The following is a 20,602-nucleotide window of genomic DNA, read 5'->3' as shown; positions in this document are numbered from 1 at the left end:
GGTTTTTTACTAATACGTTGTGTACGGATTTAAGACATCGTTCATATTAAGATATCAACAAAAATATTGATATTGAAAAAAAAGTACCTGTACCTAATACTACTTAGTACACGAGTGATTGTTTCATTTTCTTCGTCGTAATTAAAAGTAATTTAATCGCATGCAAGTAATTCATTACAAAAAATAATAATAATCAACTTATTAAGTATAAAATAGGTTATTATAATAAATATGTTGTAATTTCTTATTTTTTCATCACTACTATAACACTCGCACATAAATTTAAAACTTTACAATTTAAATTTATAATAAAACAAACATCGTAAAATAAAATGGTTCAGCGTTTAGCGAGCAACTCGTGATATAAAAATTCACTTCTAAAAATAATTTAACATAACGTCGTATATTTATATATATAGCCGGAACTTGGGTTATTTTTTGTTTTTTTTTTTTTTGTGGCTTTTATTTGTGCCAAGAGGGCACAGATTATTTGGCCAATGTCACGTGCGATGGAAAAGACACGAGGGAGCAAAAATAAAATATAATTCTTAAAGATGTTATAATTTAAATAAAATGTTCTTTTCTTAACATATAATGTTATTAGTTAAATGTTTTAAATACGTATTGAAAATACATTTTTTGATTATATAGGAATACGCAATTTAGTCCTTTCAACGATGACGTAGGACAAAGAAATATTATTATATTAACTTTTTTAAAGCTTTTTTATAAAAGTAAATTATTAATATGTACAGACTGGCAAACAATTTTATTTCAATTAAAAGTATTGATCTTTTTAAGTTTCAATATATATTAAATATATCTTAATAATAACAAACATCGCTCAATTTGAACCGATAAGACTTCTCCGTCGAATTTCTTTGTACGTTATTCGTAATCCGATATTATTGGGGCACAAATTGAATTGTCATACACACAAACGGATCACGGTTTAATGGTGTCCGCGCACGATACCACACTAACGATGTGTGGGGATGTTTTTATTACATTTTTTCGGTACCTTTTCGATGTATCCTAGATATAATCAAACCAAATCGTAGTACACTCTAAAAATGATAATAATTTTTATTTCAGGTATAATATACTAAATATTTAAGCATAAAACAACAAAATACACAAGTTAAGTAAAAATTGCCCCAAACTAGGTTTGCTCTCAATCAAATATTTTTGATAAATATTTCTCGGGACAATCGCCTGGCTGCATCTGGCTGTAAATGTTCATAGACGATGGTGATGTCGGAAATAATAACTACTCCTTACATCGCCCATTCGTCACCAAAACTAATACATATGTCTCAATAAACCTTGTGTCTATAGTTAGTTTCAGTCTTCTTTCAAACCAAAACGAAACACTACTAAGTATTGGTAGAATACCTGATAAGTAGTAGAGGGTAGTACCTACCTAGACAGGCTTGCACAAAGCTTGTACGACCAAGTAGTATACACCAGTAACAGTACAGTAGTATATAAAATCTTTATTTTTTAAATGAATTTTTATATTAAATTTAACATGTTACTCCTTTATTAAGATATAAAGCCTCATATCGAATGCTATCAAGTTTCGTATTCTTAAGGCTTTTTATCGTTGTTTGTTTTCAAGTAAAATTATAATTAAATAACAACATTTTTTTGTTATTTATTTATCTTTATAAAAATACATATGAAGTGGTTCTAGTTCTCGTCTATTTTTAAAGAGAAGTTTGAGACTTATTTCATTGTGTTGCTCTAATGAGGGTTGGTGGAAAGACATATGACATGAATTTAATTCGACACATACAGATTACATCACGATGTTTTGCTTCTCTATGTTTTCAATTAAGCACAGTTTGAAAATTCTGTGGCATTAGCCATTGAATTTTGGTTTGGTTGGTATAGTTCGAACCGATAAACTTTAATTAAAATTGACATGCTCTAACAACTGAGTTACATCAGCTCTACATAGGAATTATCTGATTTAGTAAATTGAAAAGTACAAAATATTCTGATCCTCAATCGAGACTGCTTATCGAATACTTTGATTTTATATTATTATTAGTATTACATAGTTAACTTGACAATGCTTTCAGAAATATTATTCGGTCCTCGATGTTTTCCCAAGTGAAGTGAAGTGAAGTCAAACACCGTCGCACGTAAATGTTTGAGATTATCGAAGGAATATTTTATTTTATTCGGAAGACCCTTACTATGTAACGTATAAACTTAAAACGTATCTATGTTTCAAGTGATCTCATTGACCTTTAAAATACCCGTACAAAATTGTGTTGAGATTATTATCAGTCTGTAATAATAAATTATCAGTGAGTCTTTAATAATAAATCAAAATGTGTATTTAATAATTATTACTAGTTGTTTTTGTCATTATAATAAAGAGCGTTATTAATTATATTTAATGAACGTAAATTCCTTAATTATTTAACTTTTTTAAACAGCATTTTCCGTATAGTCATTTGTAGGTAAGTAAAATAAATCAATAACCATAAAAATCTATTCACTCCTATGTAGTCGAACTTTTGCAACGTAGCATACAGTCTAAAATACTAGTTAACTGTGCAGAAACTGTCCCAGTAAACAACTATTTATGAGGCTCAAGAGTCTAGTACTGACAACTTTCTAACTCCAGTTAGATACTAAACAATTCTTGACAGAAAAACCTAACAACAAGCATTCGCCCCACCTGGATTTAGATGAAGAACCTTAAGATCTACAACCTTATATATTAATAGATTAAGCAATGCAGTAAAATATTTCACGGGTTTTATTGTAAGTATCGATTAGTTTTATTACAATAATTCAACGATGCATGTCTACGAATGAAAATTACATAAGTTTAATATAATGCGCTAGATCTCGTAGCACTTGTAAATCGTAGATGTATTTCGTAGCCGTAGCGTTACCTTCGTAGCAGAGCTACACGGTCACTAATTGATTAAATTATCTGGCTTAATATATACGATACATAGCGTTAAATACAAATTAATTTAACGATAATTATTTAATTGTGTTAATGACAAAATTATATGACATTAAAAGCCTAGAACGAAAATATTGAGCACAAATATTAAAAAAAATAATTATATTATAATTTAAAATGAAAACTAGGATACATTCCATCATCGAGTTCTAGAAAATATAGTAGTGCCTTTTTATTATGCAATCTCTTTCGAACTTCTCAATATTTCAAAGGAAACTTCACCTGCATTAAGTGATTAGTCCCATTTGCGAATATCACAGCTTGACTGAATTGAGACGCGGGTGGAACAGAAACGAAGATTATTCATAGTTCAAACTTTAGCGCTTGATTAATTACGCTACAGATGTATGGAGCTGAGTCAAGTTTGAAATACAGGAACAAATACATTTTTGAAATTGCATTGACTATATTGCTTGTTGTGTGAGTATTATTATTGTTAATGATTTCCGACATAATTATATTTGCTATAATTTATTCGGAAATTCTTTGTTTTCAAATAACTGTTCACGTACAAAAATATCTTTGAAAAACTATATGGTGACTACAGAATCCCTTTTTGGGTAAACAGAATAGTATGATAAAAGGGAATCAGAGAAATTTTATTAATAAGGATTATAGCATAGAAGTATGTATATAGGTATGTATGTATGTAAATATGTGGGATCTTACAAATGAAAATGTTGAGCACAAATATTATAGAAAATAAAATTATATGTTAAGATGTGGGATCTTACAAGTGATATGAATGTTAAGATCAGTTTATATCTTTTATTTTATATATTTTTAAGTCTTTAACGGTCTGTAGTCTTAAGACTTATTTTTTATTTGACAATCATTATTAAACAAAGACCAAAAATGATAATATTAGTTTTGCTAGTCTAATGTTAATACCGATATATATATATTGCTGCTTGCAGTTGAAACACTTAGAAATTACAGTAATAGAGCAATAATATTTCTCAAACTTATAGCTGTATTATTGCTTCCAGTAGTATCAGAAGATCTGGTAATTTTTCCTCCAAGAGAATCTGAACTGCACTTTATAGACAAAATGTGATGAAATTGACCATGTTTTGTTCTGGTTTAAAAAGTGTGCGAGCCATGACTACAGACACACGGTACATATCATCTTTGTTCCCAATAATTGAAAGTGGCGGTGGCGGTGAGCTCTAATACATATTTCAAATTAAAATAAAATAACTAATTAATTTATTAAGAAATATATTATATAAATTTATATTTACTTGAAATCACATCAAATTTATAATTAGATATAGATAGACAGTGCAGCACAGCTGTGTTAACACTAACCTCATAACTAAAACCATAACATGTTTAACGATGACCATAATACTATGGATATCACCTGACTTTATGTGCCTTCATAACTTTGATAGTTGTAAGCGGTGTCTCAATCGTAATGCGTAACAGTCGAACAGCAGTAAAATTTCGATTTAACTATGTATATATTCTATAGATCAGGTTGTAAAGAGTAAAGTTGGTTTGAGAACATTATTAGTATTTATGTGTAAGTGTGTATAATATGTATAAACATATATACATTACATTTTACATTAGCAGCCTGTAAATTTCCTCTTGCTGGGCTAAGGCCTCCTCTCCCTCTGAGGAGAAGGTTTGGAGCATTTTCCACCACGCTGCTACAATGCGGGTTGGTTGAATACACATGTGGCAGAATTTGGTTGAAATTAAACAGATGTAGTTTTTCTCACGATGTTTTCCTTCGCCTCCGAGCATGAGATGAATTATAAACACAAATTAAGCACATGAAAATTCAGTGGTGCCTGCCTGGGTTTGAACCGGCAATCATTAGTTAAGATTCACGCGTTCTAACCACTGGGCCATCTCGGCTCTATATATATATATATTTTATTTTTGCACATTTTCAAGCAACCTTTCGTATATCTTGATGTTGGTTAGTCGAGAAGTCAGTAGCTATAAATACTGCAATTTGTAGTTTGTTTATGTATTATTATAAAAGCAAAATAAGGATATAAAACCTTTTTTCACTGGATGATCTCAAGCATTATAATTTCATTAAAAGTCCATTTAATTTATATATTATAGGTTAAAAGTTATGTTTGACAAATTATTTTATATTATAAAATTAAATAGGTGTGCAAGTATATACTTTTGCATGTGTGCGTTTTTATATCTTCTAAACACACTCACAGATATTATTTTCCTGTCTAGTATAGTTGACTGGTAGATAATTCATTCGGTGTTACTACTCGCCTTTAGTATGTTGTGTAGTAAAATATATATTTAATAAATACAACACTGGTATTAATAATAAAGATTTTTTTAATCAAAATAAAATAAATTAAAAAGGAAAAAATCATAGTTTATATGATATATTAGCTTTTATTGAAGTGTTGTTGTCGTATATATGCATTGGTTATGTATATTTATGAAAGATTTTTTTATGGCATCGGTAGGTCGAGCTTATACGTCATCTGATGGTGAGTGTGGCGTTACATCCCATGTGCTTGTAGCTTCGCTGGCTCAACCATCCTTCAAAAAATACTAAACTTTGCTGCTTGGGGATAGAATTTATTATGAGTATGTGGTACCTACCCAGATAAGCTTTCACAAAGCTTTACCATAGAGTTTAATCGTAATTAATTAATTGTATGTATATATTATATATGACGTGAACGCAGCAAGTGCAATTGCTTCATGGAGTAGAGAAGTTTTGAGTAATTATGTTTCTAAGATCGTATTTGAATGCTTCATCGCACTTATATATTAATTAAAACGAATTCGTTTTTAATATCATTAGAATCATAAACATTATTCTAATTAATCATAATGATAAAGCGGTTATCTCTTTATATAACGCGAGATAACACATCTTTAAACATGTCATAGAACAAGAATCATTAAGAGAAAGCGTGAACATTAAACTGCGCGTCGTCGCGCCCCCTGTGCGACACGGAGGAGATTAATTATTGTTTAACATACCTACACTTTATAACATTTGCTGTGGTTTGTTATTCACAATAAATAAGGCTTATATTATAACAGAGTAAACGCTTAACATAATATATTATATTCTATTATAAATTTAGAACCAATTTTAAGTTAAGTAACGATATATTTAGGAACTATAGATGAATTAAAAAATCCCATCGATATGTTTAAAGGGACGGAAGTGTGTAACAGGAAGTCGGAGTAGTACGCTTTGATTTGACCAATGAGCGCTGTGCGCGTTATGCGAGTTGACCTTCAGATGGTACCGACTTATCTTCCGAGAGATGTAATATTAATGTTGCTTATTACTAAATGTTCTACAAAACCATTGTACGATCTTAATATGCCTGTGTTAGATTTATAGAGACTTAATACATTATGTCAGGATATTATAAATATAATTTCTATTTCTTTTCTTTACTATAAAAGAAAATTAAAGATTATATGAATCACAATCATTTATTTAACATTATTATATCTGAAGTAATCGTAATATTGTATCAATTTACATTAATATTAATACTAATTACCTTAAGATTAATTTTGTGTCTTGATAATTGCAAAAAATATAATTCATATACCATCAATAATGTAACAAGCAATAACAACAATTATACTCGTACTTTATCACAAAATTATATCGTACCTTTAATGTTAGCACCTTGCTGGTCCAAGCTTCCATCTTTTCTATAAGCCTCACAACAAATCACGTGACTCACAACAATGAACAGAAAAATCAAAGAAAATAGGAGGGCCTATGTAATGTCAATGTTATAAACACAATTCAAAAATAGCTTAAATTCAATCATTATTATTACAGAATTGATTAAAACATACAATACATAGTGTAAGCCTTTTTTGTAATCGTTTAATTATTTATTTATTTCTTACTTAATCTGTCACGTGCAAGATTTAACAAAATTTATAGTTTTTTTTTGTTTTAAGTCTATACGTCATAGGTAAGACACATTGGTACAGTCCGTCAAAGCTACAAAGGGTCCCATTGGAAATCAGTGTTGCGATTTGAAACCCAACTTGGCAATTGAATGGTATACCTATGTGGGATAGGATTGCAGTAATTGTTTTTAATTTTTTTTTATTTAAATATGTTAATTTTTTTTATAGATTTATGTAATGTTTGTTTGAGTAGTCTTTTAAGGTTAGGTAATATAGTTTATCTTATTGTGTAATATTAGTTTCTCAAAAAACTTTTTGCTTCTCATACAAACTGAAAACTTGTTTATTGTGTTTACTAGCATAAGTTGAAGAGATGATGATATTTTGATAAAAATATTTAAATAATAAACTTTTATAAAAAACCTCAATTGATATAGTAGGATAAAATAAATATATATCTAATAACATAATAAACCTACGAGTATAGTTCGCTATTCACTCTATTGGCATAATACCTTAAGAATTGAATCAAATATACAGACATTCAAAATTACGACTTGTTTACCAACTTAATAACAAATGAATGTATATTTTACTAGATTTTGGCAAATGTGAATAGAATTTGGAATTTAAGATTCTTTTTACGCCAAGTTTAGAGCGGTGTAGTAATGTAGGAAATAACTTCTGAAAATGTGGCTTTGAGACTATATTTCAGGTCAATTTTATAGAGTTATCGTGAAAATGTTATGTTGGCGAGCTATTGATTTTATAAATTATGTAACTGCGATGATGATTGCGAGTTCAAACTCATGCAAGCAACAATGAGTTTTTATGTGCTTAATTGGTATTTATAATTCATCTCGTTACAGGCGTTGAAGGAAAACATCGTGAAAAATTGTGCATGTGTATAAATGAAGTTAAATTCGTCCAGTGGTTATCCATTAACCCAGATTGGAGCAGAGTGGTGGAATAAGCTCAAAACATTTTCCTAAAAGGGAGAGAAAGCCTTAGTTCAGTCGTCATTTAAAGGCTGTCACTTTATCTTACTCGTTAGAAGGCTTGATTTATATTAAACTGCGCTATCTAGTGCGGTTTTGATGAAAATGTGGCAAAATATTATCACTTCACAAAGTTTTTCTTTAACACCGAACACGTTGTAAATTGCAAACAAAATACACGTGAAAAATGAATGTACTTCATTGTATAAAAATAACATAGCATCTATGAAGATCCATATGTTTCAACCACGAAATAAAAACGTATTAATATTAAAACTCTATTTTTTTAATATTTGTAATTAATCGTTAAATTTTATTATTACATTTAACCAAATAGATGTGTGAAGTTAATTAAGACAATAATCGTAGACGAGCACACGCTGGCGATCTCTATAGGCAGCGAAATATTTAACGGTATACATCGCCATATTTTACATTGAAATGACCTTATGTTTGTGTATGTAAGAAATATTTCTATGTCTTCTTTTGTTTTTGGATCTGAAAGAAAATTTGTGTAGATATTAATTCGTTTTTTTCAAAAAAAAGTTCTGTGAATAAAAGTGTGCTACATATTTTTCAAATTATTTTATGCTTATTAACGGTTCTTCTCGGTAGAATATACATTCCGAACCGGTGGTAGCTTTACTTTAAATAGTTTGTTAAATGACGATTCAAAAGTGCTTGTAAAAGCCTAATTGAATAAAGTATATTTTGATTTGATTTGATTTGAAAGGAAATTGTAATTTATTTAGTCTCTATAAAATGTAATTTGAAAACTCAGTAAATTAATATTAATATAATATAAAACATATCATGAATATCTTTGTAGGAATATTTGACATACTTATCGTAATCACTATTAGGTGCTGTTAAAGTCCTATAATATATCCGTAGTCGTTTGAAGATTAGTGTCCAACTTTAATATATTTGACCTTTAGTTTATGTTATGTACTATTCATATAGATGCATAATTAAAAAAAAAAAAAAATTAAATACCTGTTTCACATATAAGGTGGTGGATTAAAGCTGTCCGAATTTTTTCAACCTCCATCAAGTGTAACTCAACCACGATACACGGCGAAAATAGAAGAAAGCATACTTGGCATAAATGTATGACGGTAAATCCGATAGATTCTACAGGTTCCTAATAAATATAAAAATAAATCATTTATAAAACATTTACTATATAAAATATATCATCCTCTTTCAATGACCCGAGATAGCCCAGTGGTTAGAATGCGTTTATCTTAACCGATAATTGTGGGTTCAAACCCGGGCGAACACCACTGTTTTTTCATGTGCTTAATTTGTTTTTATTATATAATTCAATGTCAAATTTCAAAGAAATTCTGCCACATGTGAATCCACCAACCCGTATTAGAGTAGAGTGATGTAATATACTCCTAACCTTCTCCTCAAATGGAGAGCAAGTCTTAGCTCAGCAGTGATAAATTTAAAGGTTGTACATTTTTATCCTCCACCAATGGAAGGAAGCCTTTTTTTAGCATTAGCAGCCCGTAAATATCCCACTGCTGGGATAAAGGCCTCCTCTCCCTTTGAGGAGAAGGTTTGGAGCATATTTCACCACGCTGCTCCAATGCAGGTTGGCGGAATACACATGTGACAGAATTTCGTTGAAATTACACACATACAGGTTTCCTCACGATGTTTTCCCACACCGCCGAGCACGAGATGAATTATAAACACAAATTAAGCACATGAAATATCAGTGGTGCCTGCCTGGGTTTGAACCCGAAATCATCGGTTAAGATGCACGCGTTCTAGCCACTGGGCCATCTCGGCTCGATGGAAGGAAGCCTTGAGGAATTACTAAGGTACAATTAATAGCAATCATGTTTGTACTCACACGGTCCTCGATCACCAACAATATATGATAAACGTTGGAAATCAATTTTGGTAAGCTGCAGATAATACCGATAAACATCTAAAAAGAAAACGATACAAGAAAAACGTTTTTTTATTTATTTTTATGCTTTCATTAATGTATACGTAGATTTTAGGTTGTACATGAAATAAGCACTTCATTGTTAAAGGAGGTTCCAGAAGGTTACTCGGGAGTCCCTTTTAAAAAGAGAAAATGCACACATCCACATTAATACATGACAAGATAAGATAAGATTATACTTACCGATGCATGAATTTCAGGTTTGATCAGATCAATAATGTCGGCGATATCTCTGTATAAATTAGTGAAGAACTTTATTTTATCAGTTTTAACTGTTTTGTTATCATATGCATAAAGATAAAAATTGCATCCAGGCATTTCCTCAAGTCTTTTTCGAAGCAAACAAAGTCTATGGCGGATAATGTCAAGCAAGAGGAATCGCCAAACTCTGTTCATATCTAAAGCGAAAGAAGAGAATAGACTTATGAAGAATATGCTCCCATTGATAAAACACATATAGATAATGCAATGTATGCTGATAAATAAGATCCTAGTAATCCATAGCGTGAATATTGTCAAGAATATTTTATTCCTAGACTTCGTATAATGGCTCAAGTTAATCCTTAGAAATGTGTCGATACTCAACAACTTGTAGGAGAATTTGCTGAGTTTACTGTTGTAGATAATAAGAATAAAAACAGAGGAGACATATTCAATCAAAGACCAAATTTGAAAATAATTGGCGTGTTTACGACAGTATAACGTAGTGCCAATACTAATAATTATCAAACAAATATTATAGACAATAGCCGCGATTCTATAACGGTTGAAGAATTTGAATACTTTAAAATTGAAACCACAAAAAAACAAAATAGCGAGCACAATTTTGTAGCGGCTTAACAAGTTTTTCTCCTTGTTTTGCTGCGTAAAGTTCTTAAGTTTAAATTGCATTGCGAAAGTTTTAGTATTTTTCAATATTTTGTAGTGTTTCCTCTGATTTATGTGGGAACTGTAATTTATGGTGTTGTTTATTCACAAAGTCACGTCAGAACGGGTTGCGGGCTGAATGTCAATAACAATTCAGGATTAACAGTGGCTCTTGTGAGTTTCGTCAATGTTTGTGTATTCAATACTAAAGTAGAGAAATGTAATTAAATATTTCGTTGTTCAACTTATATTTAAATATATAAAAAGCTTCTATAAAATAATAGTACATTTTATAAAATATATATCCTAGTCCTGGTAATTTTAATTTCAATAAGATGCCTTGCAAACGCCTCTTCATGAGTAGGCTTGGAGCTGACTTGATAAAGCTAATAACTACAGTGTAGCTGGATGGCAGAATTTATACTTATGTAAGTTTCCTAACGACCTTTTCTTTTCCCACCAGAAAATAAGCACAAGTGTAATTCATTAAGAGGCATTGGTACCAATTGCTCTTCAGCGCATAATATTCTATATTCTGTACAAGATATTTTCTATTTAGCCCAAATCGTAGTAAATGGTAGTTATTGCCTTTCCATTTCAATAAAAACTGAGAAAACTGCATTGATGTTTCACACACTGTCCCGCCTTGTCTCCATTAGGTATGGCAGTCCTGGCATCAAGGAGAAAGAATATAAGAGGACATTGCGAAGTTTATACCAATACTTAATTAATGTATCGAATCTTAATTAAGTAATAGGAATCTCATAATGGCAGCTTATAGATTTGAACAGTGAAATGACGTGAACTAACCGCAGCGCGCTCAAAGCCTTTCAATTCGTTCTGTTGACAAAAGCACCGTGTGTAAAGGTGGCATAAAGGCTATCAGATTTTGATTTTCTTTTTTATACAGTAGATAAATAAATTTATTAAATATAAATGAGTTCCAACAAAGTTACCGATTGTCCCAATATTCTTATAATACATATAAATATTTGTTTGTATTTGTATTTCATTCACAAAATTTAGTAAAATAAAATAAATTTCCAGTCAATATATATCGTATCATGATCAAGGATTTTTTTTCGACTAAAAAATTAGGTAACAGATTGGTATTACTGCAAGCTCGGGTATGTTAATAGAATACATGCATCTTAACCAACATTAACAGCCTGTAAAATTCCCACTCCTGGGCTAAGGCATCCTCTTCCTTTGAGAAGAAGGTTTGGAGCATATTCCACCACGCTCCTCCAATGCGCGTTGGTGGATACAAATGTGACAGAATTTTTGTTGAAATCAGACATATCTAGCTTTCCTCGCGATGTTTTACTTCACCGCTGAGCACGAGATGAATTATATACACAAATTAAGCACATGCAAATTCAGTGGTGCTTGCCTGGGCTTGAACCCGCAATCATCCGTTAAGATGCACGTGTTCTGACCACAGGGCCATCTTGCACAGCACAATTCATCTTGTACTCGGCGATGACACAATACATGGTGAAATCGTTTTATGTCACTATAAATTTAAACAAGTATTAATCCCAGTGGAATATTTGAATAAACTCCAAATAATTTTCCATAACATAACGCATTTCATTTTGATGTACTGAGCCAGCCTCTAAACATGTAAACAAAATCTTGAACATATTTTGTCTAACGTTTGTGTCAATAACAACAATTGTAACAACAATCAAGGAAAAACACTGACATAAAAGCACGCTAAATTGTTTAAGAGTTGCCATTAGGCGGCTCAGTCGACGTTCACATGCTCTTACACTATTAAGTTGTTATTGCCCGGTGGATCAAAAGAAAGCTGATTCGAATGTTTTGGATGTGGCATTATTTACTTCTTAAGTACATTAGGTTAACTGTTTGACAAAAAATGTTTCGACCTTTTTTCAAGCAGTGTTCTTAAGCCTTCAGAAAGGTTGAGGACCAGTTAATGTGAGAATTTTATTTAACCGCTGCAATGGCTAGTATGGGTCTGTAAAGCAAAGAGATACATGATATTATTATCTTTTATATCACCCCAGAACAGTATATCACCCCAGGAGTTATTTTACAATAAGATTGATCTTGATCTGGTTGCAGTTACCATTACAATATGCGGCAAATAAGCATAATGTATGATGTAAGGATAATATTTAATTCAAACCTAAATTTTAAATTAAAAGCACATTTTTTTTAATTAAAATCAATTCGAACTGTTGTATATGTATATATTTTTCATTTTAAATTTTTTGAGTTGCTGTACTTTACAAAAATAAAATACCGCATCCATATTGTTGCATTATCATCATTTCGAGAACAGCCCCTCTTCACGATTGTCGTTAACTTGAATGATTGAGAACTTACGCTTTCGACTTCATTGCTTTCAATTTGTCTACATACAGGTTGTTGGTTTCTGGTTAAAAAACATAACAAACCATGACATAAATAATAAGTAATTTTAGTAGGAATGTTACTTGTGAGATGACGTCCGACAGAGAAGTACGGAAGAAGAAGACACGCTGTGCCGACCCCAAGTAAAATTGGGATAAGGGCAGGAGGATGATGATGATAGTTCATGAACTATCCGTAACTATCTATTAGCCGTGAAAGCGTAAATGATAGACAATGATGATAGACAGACAGCAGTAAGACAGACAGAGTAAATTTTGCCTTTTGTATCATTTTAACCGTGTAACACTTGTATCGTATTAATTATTGTATGAATGATTTCATAGAATAGTAAAATATCTATTTTGCTTTTTAATTAAGCGTAAATTAGCGATATGTAGAAATTGAAAATTTAAGATGTAACTTAAATTTTATTTATTTATTGAAAAAGTTTCACCAGCAACTTATCACTATGCAATTAAAAATAATAACTGATCTGAGTAACATTGAAAGTGATACGTCTTTAAAGGTGTAAACAAATGAGACATTTATAAGTTTCTGAAATTTATATTCAATTTTTATTTATTTTGTAACACCCTATATACCAAGGAAATATCGCAGACTGTAATGCTCAATGGACGGGGCATCCGATCGCGAACGCTGTAAATAATAATAGCGTTTTTTCCTTTATTTACAACAAATGTAATCCAATTAAAACAGTTAGTCTCGTACGGTTTTCTTATACTATACTACGAGTATACAAGTATATGAGGAAACCATACATGTCAATCCGTAAAATTAATCAATATTTATAAAAAAAAACAATATTTTTGAAGTGATTTTGATGGTTAAAGTTAATATAACAATAATTTAATAATAGATACAAGTAATATCAAACTTATTACTATTCTATATTTCAATGTACAATGCATAGCATACTTAACTATGTTATGCATTGTACATTTACAATTATTCGGTTTACAGAATGCAATTTTGCACAAAAACATCCTTATGCAAGGAGGATTTTGAAAATTCATCTCCCAAATGTTTAAATTGTTGTATTGTTTTAAAAGTTTGCATTGAAAATTCATTATTTCTGATGTTGGAAATCAATATTTAGGCTTACGTTAGTTAATGATTTCGTGAAAATTGGAAATATTTTTTTGTACAGAATTGTCTTTTGAAATATGAAAATATATACTTAGGGTTTTGGAGTCCAAAACAGATGTAAGAGACGTTTGTCACCGAGGAAGGTTAAATTGCGGATGGAAGTTTGTCATCTTTTAAGATAGATAGAAATCAATATTTAAGATATGTTTGAAGATAAAAGACCAAAGTTACAATGGTTATGCCATGGAGTACACCATAGATGTTAAGAAATATTTAATATTTGATGGTAAGAAACAATATTGACATTTTAATTAAAAATATTTTTGTTCTAATAGACATTCACAAGTGCCTTCGAATTATACTATGTACCGGTTCATAATAATTAAATAATAATTCTAAATGTTCCGTTCCTAAATAGCCCTACTTGGTTACAGAGCTTTGTACAAACCTTTCTGGGTAGGTACCACATACTGATAATAAATTCTACCACCAAGCAACATTACTTAGTATTGTTGTGTTCCGGTTCCAGTGTAATCACTAAAGGGACAAGGGATATAACACCTTGGATCCCAAGGTTGGTGGCACATTGGTGTAATGATGATTGGATGGTGAATGGTTATTATTTCTAACAGCGCCGATGTCTATGGGCGGTGGTGACCATTAGGTGACCCATTTGCCTACTCGTCTACCTATTACATTAAAAAAAGCCTTTAATTGGTTATTCCACCACACTTTTCCACGGCGAGTTGAAATCAAACTTCAATCCGCATACTCGGTTAAGATCAATATTATATTGATCAATCATAAAATAACACTTACTATTACCGTGGCTCAATTAATTACCCGTCTTATATAGTTTACAATATAGATGATATTTGCTCAATTGTTTTCCAGACAGAAATGAGCCGCGGGGAATATTTTAAAACCGCAAAATGATAAAGACAAACGCGTTACATCAAAGGAATTACGAAAATGGCCGTGACAGGGGGATTACATGTCTTGGTTTTTTTTTGTTTATCGGACGCTTTGTGGAAAGTTTTCTGTTAGAGTTTTACAGTCGATGTTCGAAGTCGCGCTATGGAGTTGATTGAATTTTTTAACGAATTTGGATGTGGTATAATTTTACCTTTTTTTTAAGTAATTTTCATAGAAAAACAAAATTAGTTTTAAAGAATTCTAAGCTTATTAAAACCTACAGGTGAGTCATGCGAGGCGGGGAGACACTTTGATAAAAAGGTATACGCATGGTTTTTTACAAAGGTAGGTAGATGGGCAAATAGTCCACCTGATGGTAAGTGGTCACCACAGCCCATCTACATTGTCACCGTAAGAAATGTTAACCATTCCTTCCTTGTGTTTGTAGTTCAACTGACTTACTCACCCTTCAAATCGGAACACAAGTATTGCTTGACTGTATATGATGAGTGGGTGGTACGTATAATATTTGACACTGACTTGTTCCATATGCATAATATCATTGGCCTTTCACAATTCACTGCTGGACACATGACTGCCTCAAAGTGCGACAACGCTATCAGTTCTAAGCCTGCCACATCCAGTCGGAGCGCGCCACCTTGATCAACTCATACGCGTTCGATATGCGATTGTTTGATATTATTAAATACATGCATTCATTCAAATTTATTTCATCAATTAAATTGAACAGCTAATTGACATATTTATGTTTTAATGTTTTCTTCGGTTCAATTTCTACAGCAATCATATCCACGTATAACTTTTACAAGATCCATGTAAAACCAACTCTTCTATGAAGTAGAAAATTGTTCTCAACTCCTTTGTCCGCTGACCACTCTGAATTTTTTACTATTAAATTCAGTTGCAGTCAAGTGGCGAGTATTATGGTGCAATTTGAGCTCTCGACAGCTTCGTGAGTAGTTGGATTGTCTCTTATTACAAAGGTTTTTGTGAAGTGTTACATTGAAATTACATACTTTAGTGTAGGAGCCTGAATCGTAATCAAACCCCTTACAATGACAAGATTTGATAACTTTCGAAATGCGAATAATTTAAAAATAGAATACAAAAACTAAGCCTTACGTCATCACTTTTTGTCTTGTATAATTTATATAACAACTTTATTCTAGAAAAATTATAGCACTAACTAATGCTATCTTTGTGTATATATATATTTTTTTTTTTATTTGTCCGATAACCATGTATAAACTACTGAACTTATTGGTATGAGACTATGACTAATCAGTGCGCAATGGATGATTGAAGGTGATAAATTTTTCGAATTCCGGTGATTTTTACGATGCTTTCCTTTTTCATTTATTAATAGTAATGGTAACACAACACACGGGAACGTGATTGTTGACTGACTTGAGTCCACTATCTTTGGTTAAGATCAAGTATTTTAGCCATTTTATTTATGTACAATAATACAATTGTATTATACTAGTTTTCGAACGTGTGGTTACGTGGTTCAGATGCTAGGAACAGTATAGTTTGTGTCTGTATTCTTAATATATTTTATACAAAATTTTAAGATTTTTGATTGAGTAGTTAAGATGTGAAATTAAAACAAAATAATATGTGTATATAAGTATATAAGTCAGTATAACCTTAAAAGGGCCCAAAGTATTGATATATTTGCCAATATAAGACACAAAAAGTCAAGAACAAATCCGATATAATGAGACGGCAAAATAATACAATGAGTATCCTATTTCAACACACGTAACCATGGTTGCTCAATTAGGGACAGACGGACAAAAGATAGCCATAATGATTGCTATTATCCACTACGAACCACTTGCTATTGTGAACAATATCCACACTTGATAACGTTCGAGTGTATTAGGAGTATGGTTTAACGTCTTATTTATGGGAACTGAGTTACACTGACCGGTGGGGAGGGCACTGCTAGCTGGTACCGATTAAAATCAATAATTTATATTCGTATCGATACAGAGGTAAGTAAAACAGTTAATTTTATTTACCTAACGACGTCTAAGTAGTTACCACCCACTTATCAGATATTCTACCGCCAAACAGAAGTACCCAGTATTGTTGTGTTCCGGGTTGAAGGTTGAGTAAGCCAGTGTAACTACAGACACAGAGGACATAACACCTTAGTTTCCAAGGTTGGTGGCGCCTTGGCGATATAGGGAATGGTTTATATTTCTTAAAGCGCTATTGTCTGTGAGCGACGGTGACAACTTACCATCAGGTGGTCCATACGCTCGTCCCCCAACCGATAAAAAAAATATACTATACTTTAACAAGAATTATTTACAATAGGACTTAGGAGTTGTATAAAAAAAAATAGTAACTGTACAATTCAGGGCCGCGTGGAATGGTGGCAAGAATGCTGGCAGCATTTTCCTGCTGAATCGCATGTCTTGACCTCTGGTCAACAAAAGAACCAGCCCTCTGTCACCAATGGAGGCAATAGGAGATGTTATACTTTTAATAAAGGTTTTTGCACTGTTACTCCAAGGTCCAAGTGTAAAGATATTTTTACAACTCATAAGAATATTTTGAACCTCATGTTTGACGCATTGATGAGTTGTCCAATGGTTTGTCTTATTGCAATACCATGGCCATAAGTTAAGATGGCATATTCTTATGATCAGTAAAATTTTAATTTTAATTTGAGTTTTGTCAGATAAAATCTTTGACCATTTTGACATAGAAGCAATATTCATTTCGCATATGTACAAGGGGCTTGTAAAAACAAATTTCGCAGATCTGAACGACCATAAATACTGAAATCTTATATTATATCACATCTTTAACTATAGACAACAACTGAAGTAGGTCTGATACCATTCCGCTAACAAAATAATTTACCGCCGGGCTTCTCTTAATCTGAAGGATTGGAAGATAATTTATAACGTTGCTCTCCTTCGGGTTGGTGTTCATACATATGATAGATTTCATTCGACAAATATATAGGTGTGATAAAATCCGAGACAATTCATAACCGTGTATTTGTATAGTGTGTTCGGTTCACAAGATTATATCTTTAATACATACATAATTCTCTGGCTCTTAAGAGCCATTGATTTTCATGCACTGATTTTCAATTCATTGAATTTGAACCAAATATCCTTTAGTTATAATCTACGTTTTTGATTGCCTCGTTGGTCTAGGAGCTATAAGGTTGAAAATCCCGAGTTACTGGATTCAAACCCTGGGTCAGGCCGATATAACGTTATTGTTAATTCAAAAGTTAGAAATATGTATCTACACTTCTGTGCCACGGAAAACACGTAAGGTCTAAGGTCAAAGGTAACTTGAACGCTTGCCAGATGTGCCGGGTTAGTCACCCCGTTGGTTAATGAGAGTGAAGGAATAAAGAGTGCACCTATGTTTGCTCAAACATTCAACAAATCAAACAGTCTTCCTCGATGGCCGCGGTTCATCGATAAGGACGACTTTACATGATTACGTCTTTTATTCCGTTAATGATCTTCGATCTCAATGTTTAACTACCTATGTCATTTCTAAATATAAATACAACAAAACATTATAACGGTATTACAGATAACAGCCATCATTAAGCAACACGCCCAGCTATTCATTGCTGTTGAAAAATGAATCTGTTAAGGGTCGATCCAGCACCATTTCCTTTTCCTGCCGCATCCATCTTAGTCGATGTTGACACCCTTTTAATTTATCGTATGTTCTCTATATAAACACAAATGTATACTAATATTATAAATGCGAAAATAACTTTGTCTGTTGGTGGTGAAATAAACTGTTTGTGTGCTTTATGTACGGGTAAACCCGCAGGTTCAACAAGTATATACATTAGAATTTGAAAAAAATACTGCTGAAGGAAGATCCGTAACCCGTATGAACCCGTGGAGCAGCGCGGTGGAGTAGTCTCACAACCTTCTCCTCAAAATGGTGATGTTATAAGCAATTATATAAGCTAGAAAAGTTTATTATTAATATTAAATTCACGCTTTTCATATGAATAGCTTAAATTTAAAACGGGGTTAGCTTGAAAGTGCATCTGTATATTTAAATAATATTAGTACTCGCAACCAAATTTGGTTCTTCTCTAATAATAATCAACCTATACTAATTTGTAATCTATATTTATATAATATATATTTTATGCAAGTGATAATTTTATAAATACTTTCACGACCAAATCACTGAAACGAATTTGATGAAATTTAGTATAAAGCAAGTTTAAATCCAAGGAACGATATGGACATACCTTTTTATACGTAACACCTGACGAACAAACCTTAAAACGCAAGCAAAGCCACTGAATACATTATATTATTTTCAAATTATTTGAAATATATTTATTATATGATATATTTTTTTCTAAATTTGTACTTACTAATGTGTCAGTTTAAACGATAGCGCCGCTGAACAATAATACACATAAGACTATTGTTTTCTAGGATAACTTATTTTTATGCAAGTGATTATATTTTATTTATTAATTTAATTATAGATTTATTGTTTCAACAGACAGGATTGTATAAACATATCAAAGTTAATTCAATAATAATCAATTGAACGTCTACGAGTCGGGTCAGCGCTGCACGCCCCATTTGGCTCACGGATCATTAACCCACGTCCATTGAGGTGAGATCTCTCTGTCTTTATTTTGGTATTAAGTTATATATAGACGGTAGAAATAATATTTATATTATATTTAAAGTAACTGAATGTCGCACTGCTGATAAAGACAACCTCTACTTCGAACCTATTTGAAATCTTTACGATTAAAATACTTTCAAAAATTCTATCGATAATAACGTCAAATTATTTCAAGATATAGAGATCGAAAATCGAGAAGGAATCTTGTGTCTGTAGAAAATTTGCAAAGATACAATATTCATACCTCCATGGTCGAGTAGTGTGTACACCGGTTTTCATGGGTACGCCACTACGATACCCGGCCGAGTCGATGTAGAAAAAGTTCATTCGTTTTCTATGTTTTGTTTTAGATCTGGGTGTTTGTGGTACCGTCGTTAGTTCTCATTTTCCAAAACACAAGTGCTTTAGCTACTTACATTGGGATTAGAATAATGTGTGTGATGTTGTCCAATATTTATAAAAAATCGCAAGATGACAAGAGACAATTAAACAACATTTGTCATCGAATTGACGCAATGTCGTTAATTTATACCTACCTTACATTTTTGATCACAATCAAGAGAAGACGTGAGTACACCCAGTAATTGAACATATACGTAAAATTCCTTTTTTTCAAAATAAAACATCCAATTATTTATATAAATTAATAAAAGGTTTGACGAAATCAGATACCATCGTATAATAATCCATGTTAGATAAGAAACAAGACTGCCAGAAGCAGAAACAACAAAATAATTATACTTAAATCCAGTCCATAAATCAAGATGCTGCTAAGCACACGATTAGCATCGAACAAGAAGCGGTAAATCA

At 31.7% G+C, this 20,602-nt stretch overlaps 1 protein-coding gene across 1 annotated transcript; it reads right to left on the bottom strand.

Moving 5' to 3' along the window:
- Positions 1-8,203: 8,203 nt before the first annotated feature.
- Positions 8,204-10,240, bottom strand: LOC125071564. The gene is made up of 4 exons (XM_047681884.1): positions 10,028-10,240; positions 9,746-9,823; positions 8,875-9,022; positions 8,204-8,376 (listed from the first exon to the last, which is right to left on the bottom strand). The coding sequence occupies exons 1-4, from the start codon at positions 10,238-10,240 to the stop codon at positions 8,204-8,206; spliced, it is 612 nt and encodes a 203-aa protein (XP_047537840.1).
- Between the last annotated feature and the right edge of the window lie 10,362 nt (positions 10,241-20,602).

Source organism: Vanessa atalanta, chromosome 19 (genome assembly GCF_905147765.1).
Source record: "Vanessa atalanta chromosome 19, ilVanAtal1.2, whole genome shotgun sequence".
In the NCBI taxonomy this organism is placed as follows: Eukaryota; Metazoa; Arthropoda; class Insecta; order Lepidoptera; family Nymphalidae; genus Vanessa; species Vanessa atalanta.
The sequence above is the reverse complement of the archived record's forward strand: the minus strand, read 5'-3'. Positions and strand labels throughout refer to the sequence as shown.

Coding starts and splice junctions, on each gene's coding strand:
- LOC125071564 (XM_047681884.1), bottom strand. CDS start 10,240: ATGAACAGAGTTTGGCGATTCCTCTTGCTTGACATTATCCGCCATAGA. Junction 9,824..10,027: donor AACCTGAAATTCATGCATCG/GTAAGTATAATC, acceptor TTTTCTTTTTAG/ATGTTTATCGGTATTATCTG. Junction 8,377..8,874: donor CCACCTTATATGTGAAACAG/GTATTTAATTTT, acceptor ATTTTCTTTCAG/ATCCAAAAACAAAAGAAGAC.